The 5463-nt window shown below is 39.5% G+C and overlaps 1 protein-coding gene across 1 annotated transcript; it reads left to right on the top strand.

The window, feature by feature from the left end:
- Positions 1-3440: 3440 nt before the first annotated feature.
- Positions 3441-4463, top strand: GPR33 (G protein-coupled receptor 33). The gene has a single exon (XM_030854438.2). It carries the CDS (start codon positions 3441-3443, stop codon positions 4461-4463), a length of 1023 nt encoding a protein of 340 aa, XP_030710298.1.
- The last annotated feature ends 1000 nt before the right edge of the window (positions 4464-5463 follow it).

The raw sequence follows: 5463 nt of genomic DNA, 5'->3' as shown, positions 1-5463 counted from the left end.
TAGTAGGCTCGAGGCTGGGGAGTAGCATCAGCAAGAAGAAAGGCAGATGAGATGAAGGCAAAGTGTCACTGACTTTTGCCTCTGTCCCTGGAGAGGAGATTGCTGATATAGAGTCCCTCTGGCCTTCCCAAGACCATCTGGCATGAAGATATAACTCCAAGGTAAGATTCCTGAGCAAGCAGCTTTATCCTACAGCTATCATCTGCATAGATTCTCTAGGCTTTCTCCAGATCAGTTTCCCGAGGTTCTTGTGGTTCCCTCCCCCATAGTAGCTCGATGTCCCCAAGCCCAGGCGGGGTCTTCCTGAAAGCCACTTGTGCCAAAGCTGTCACTATAGCAAGGTTTCAAAATAACTCTAAATCTGACAGCCTCTGCCCCTATAGATGAACATTTAGATTTTTTCAGAAATCCCTGGTGGTACTCTAGAATTTAGTAGGGGGCTTTGGGAAGGAAAGAAATATGACATTAAAAGGGCAAAATGAGGCTCTTGCTAGCCTTAATATAACAAATCGAGGGGACTTCCCTGGTGGTCCAATGGTTAAGAATCCACGATTTCACCGCAGGGGGTGTGGCTTCGAGGGTTCGATCCCTGGTCGGGCAAACTAAGATCCCGCATGCCACCCAATGCGGCCAAATAAAACCAAAACAAGTTGAGCAAACTAAGGGGTAAAAAGTTCCTGAATGCCTAATATGTACCATGAAGGGAGCTAAGTGGTTCATATACATTAACTCACTTAGTCCTCATAAAAAGTCACCGGGGTTTACAAGGTGAAAGGGGCTCAGGGTTAAGAGTCCAAAATCACAGAGCTGTTTAAGTGGTAGAGGTAGGATCGAAACCCACTTCTGTGGGATGCCAGAGCCCCAGTTCTGCCCCACTAATTTATAAGCAAGTACTTCAGAACTGTTTTAAAAGATGTTTAAGGATGAAGAAATCTCCTGGTCATGTGCAATAAATCAAAGTTCTTAGGAAACTTTATATGCTCTTCAGAACGACTACTAGTGTTGCTTTTGCTCAAGTCCTGCATTACTTTCAGATGCCCTTCTATACAGAGCTCAGCCACACAATTTTTAATAAAATCTTCCCTATAATTCAGTTTCTCGTATGCACATACACAGAGAGACCACACACATACACACACACACCCAGACATAAAAACACTACACGTATACACACTGTACAGATAGATACACACAGACCGCAGATACCACAGAGACCACACACAAATACACCACACTTGCACAGATCACAGCTCCACACACACACAGCTCCACACACACCCCATGAATTTATACACACACTAGAGATACACACACGCCACAGAGACACACACCATATATGCACCTACATACACACAAATGCACCACAGATATATGGACAGACTACAGACACACACACACACGCACACACATATACACACACAAATAGACACACACAGGCCATACACACACAGTATCAGAAATCCTCCGTGCGATTTTGTTTCTCCTTGTCTACTCAAGCCCCAATGTCTATACAGTTTCCACCATATCATCTCATTAACATCTCACCTCCCGCTACTGGCCTCTTCTCTCCATCCTACTCCTTCCCAAATTGGGAACACAAGCTCTTTTCTTTCCATTCCCCAGAGCAACCACCAACACAAGAAGTTGTGATTAATGAGGTTAAGGGAGACATTACACTATGTCAAACCATAACAAATGGATTCAAATTAAATATTAGACATTCCTTATTTTAAATCCCGTGTCATCTCTGCTTCTCAATATCTCATTGACCCTTCCTCCTCTGCAAGCCTTGCCTCCTGCTGTGTTTTCCTGGGGCCCCTCTCTGAAGACCATCCTCCCTCCTCCCCCTCTTCTCATGGTCCCAGGACCTTCACCCAGCCTCTTCCTTGGGCTCCCACTCTTTCGCTCATCATTGCCTATCCATTCCATGTCCCCAAACTTCACTTTTTATTCCCAAACAGACTACCAAGATATCTTCCTGAAGAGAACCATTTTTCTACTTCGGGGGAAATTTTTGTAACTCCCTTAGCCAGCAGAATTAAGGTTGTTATGGTTTCAATAGCAATTATTTTATTTCTTCTCTCTGTATATTCTTAGGATGTTTTTGATTAGTGAAAAAAATCATTAGTGATTTCCATTGCTTTATCCAATTTATCAGAAAACAGTTTGTTGATGTGACTCTGTTATAATAGCTATTTTCCAAAATATTCTCACATTTATATTTTCAATACTATAGGAGCAGTTATTCAAGAAATGGGATATTTTGGATGATCAAATACTCCATTTCATGGAGCGTTATCAAAATACACTACACATGAATTACCAGTTTTCAAAGAAGTAACATAAAACATTTATTGGGTTCTCCACCTGCCACAGTGGAGGTATGGTGGGAGATGTTGAATATGAAATTTAACCCCTGTAAGCCTCACTTTCTCCTCTGTTTAAACATTTGCCTTTGTATGGAAAAAAAGAAATTATTTTTATATGAAGTTTTCTGCATACAACAAGTACTGGATAAATATCAGTTCCTTGACTCCTCTCTGTCTTTCCCCTCCCCAAGTAAGAAAGAACTACTGCTATATTCTACCATACACTTTCCTCTTTCATTGATGATTTTGAAGGTACTTCACAATATTACGGTGCCGAAGGGCTCCTATATGAATATCAGTTCTTACTGTTATGTGCTGAGTGTTAGGATACTAGGTAATAGCATTTACTATATATAATTAGCTCATGGGAGAAATCTAATTATAGCTCCCTATGATTACTAACTTACAGCCATTGTTGTCATTTTTGTTATTCAATTTCGCTATTAACATTGCCTTGACCAAGTCTTAGTCAAGTAAAACTGATTCTTCACTGACTTATTCAAGAATCTGTGCCCATCAAGAAGGGTCAGACTTCTGGTTAATGTCTAAATAGAAGTTTTTGGGGGTTTTTTTGGCTGAGCCAAGGTGGCACATGGGATCTTTTTTACCCGTGTCCCCTGCATCGGCAGGTGGACTCTCAACCACTGCACCACCAGGGAAGTCCCACAAGGGATCTTAATTATCCGACCTGGGATAAAACTCGTGCCCCATGCAGTGGAAGAGTGTAGTCCTAACCACTGGATTGCCAGAGAATTCCCTAAATAGGATATTTTTAGCTGCCTAAATTAATTACTTAACGAAGTGAGAATATTCCAAACTTATTTCTATTTCACGTTAATTTCATTGCATCTGTAGTATTTCTATTTTTGATGCCCAAATTAATCTGATCTTAATTCCTCACACAAAATAAAAGAAAAATATCTGATTTGCATTATTGTAAAAATATTGTTTGTCATTTTAAAAATATTGTCATTTTGACTATGAATATGCAAAAATTACTATATTAATTTCTATATTTAACCATTTCTTTTGCTTCTTTTTTGTTGTTATTTTCAGTTTCTCATTCCAATTATGGATCTGATCAACTCTAATGATTACCTGCTCAATGTCTCTACTTCAATAAGAAACAGCATTCACATTCCAACATCTGCCTCAAAAGTGATTGTTGCACTTCTTTTGTTCACATCATTTTTAATTGGCACTATCACCAACGGTTTCTACCTATGGGTGCTAAAATTCAAAATGAAAAAGACTGTTAATACTCTCTTATATTTTCATCTCATTCTCTCTTATTTTATTTCAACATTATTTTTGCCATTTCTGGCCATCTCCTACCTTCAGGAAAATCACTGGAGCTTTGGAATGGCCACATGCAAGGTCTTCAATAGCATTTTGTCTGCAGGGATGTTTGCCTCTGTTTTCTTCCTCTCAGCCATCAGCATTGATCGTTATCTTCTCGCTCTTCACCCGGTGTGGTCACAGCTGCACCGAACCCCACGCTGGGTTTCCAGCATCATCTTGGGAGTCTGGATATTTGCCACTGCCCTCAGCATGCCCTATGTGGTTTTCAGGGAGGTACATCATGACCATAAAGGAAGAGTGACCTGCCAGAATAACTATGCTGTGTCTACTAACTGGGAAGGCAAAAAGATGCAAACGTTAAGAAAATGGATTCATGTAGCCTGTTTCAGCAGCCGCTTCTTGCTGGGCTTCCTTCTGCCTTTCCTCATCATCACCTTTTGTTATGAAAGAGTAGCCAAAAAGATGAAAGAGAGGAGCCTCTTCAAATCCAACAAGCCCTTCAAAGTCATGATGACTGCCGTTATCTCTTTCTTTGTGTGTTGGATGCCCTACCATGTATACCAAGGTTTAATTCTCACTAAGGACAGATCACTACTTTTCCAGTTGACTCTGATACTCACAGTGATAACTACTTCTTTCAATACTGTCTTTTCTCCCACACTCTACCTATTTACTGGGGAGAACTTCAGAAAGGTTTTCAAGAAGTCTGTTCTTGCTCTTTTTGAGTCAACATTCAGTGAAGATTCTTCGGGAGAAAGGACACAAAACCTAAATTCAGAAGCCGATATTTAAATTCTGGATCCCAGAGAAAAGAATGGATTCTTAGTCAATGATATCACCAGAGACAGACCCTCAACTCTTGTATAATATAGTCCCTATATTAGAGAGACACCTGGGCTGTATTATAGTTAGATCTATGAATATTATAAGGGCTGTAAAATGTGATGGGTGATGTTGCAAATGTGATTTTTTTTTTTTACTTTCGTTGTGGTAAAATATATATAACACCATTTTTCATTGTACATTTTAGTGGCATGACCTAAATTCACAATATTTTGCAACCATCACCACTATCCATTTCCAAAATTTTTATCACCCAAAAGAGAAACTCTACGCATTAAGCAATAACTCCTCTTTCACGCCCCTACCCCCCGCCCCTTCCCCTATCTCCTCATATCCTCCAATCTGCTTTCTACCTCTATGAATTTGCTAGTCAAGATATTCCACGTAAGTGGAATCATACAATATTTCTCCTTTTGTGTCTGGCTTATTTAACGTAGCATAATGTTTTCAAGGTTCATCCATGTTGTAACATGTATCAGAACTTCATTGTTTTTATGGCTAAATAATATTCTGTTATATGTATATACCACATTTTGTTTATCCATTCTTCTGTTGAGAGACATCTGAGCTGTTTCCACCTTTTGGCTATTGTGAATAATGCTACCATGAACACTGGTGTACAAGTGTCTGTTTGAGTCTTTATTTTCAATTACTTTGAATTGCTGGGTCATGTGGCAATTCTATGTTTAAGTTTTTGAGGAATTGCCACTTTTTTCCACAACAGCTGTATCATGTTGCATTCTCATCAGCAATGTACAAAAGTTCTAGTTTCTCCATACCCTCACCAACACCTATTATTTTCCTTTTTTTCAATTATAGCCATCCTAGTTGGTGTGAACTGATGCAAATGTGATTCTTAACCTTTGATTTTTGAGGCTATAGGAATATCATTTTCTGAATACCAATAGAACCCATCAATCTGAATTTTCTGTCACGGAATTTTCTACCA

Source organism: Globicephala melas, chromosome 2 (genome assembly GCF_963455315.2).
Source record: "Globicephala melas chromosome 2, mGloMel1.2, whole genome shotgun sequence".
Lineage (NCBI taxonomy): Eukaryota > Metazoa > Chordata > Mammalia > Artiodactyla > Delphinidae > Globicephala > Globicephala melas.
This window is presented reverse-complemented; position numbering and strand designations above follow the sequence as displayed.

Excerpts from the sequence above, each read along its gene's own strand:
- GPR33 (XM_030854438.2), top strand. The coding sequence starts at position 3,441 with ATGGATCTGATCAACTCTAATGATTACCTGCTCAATGTCTCTACTTCA.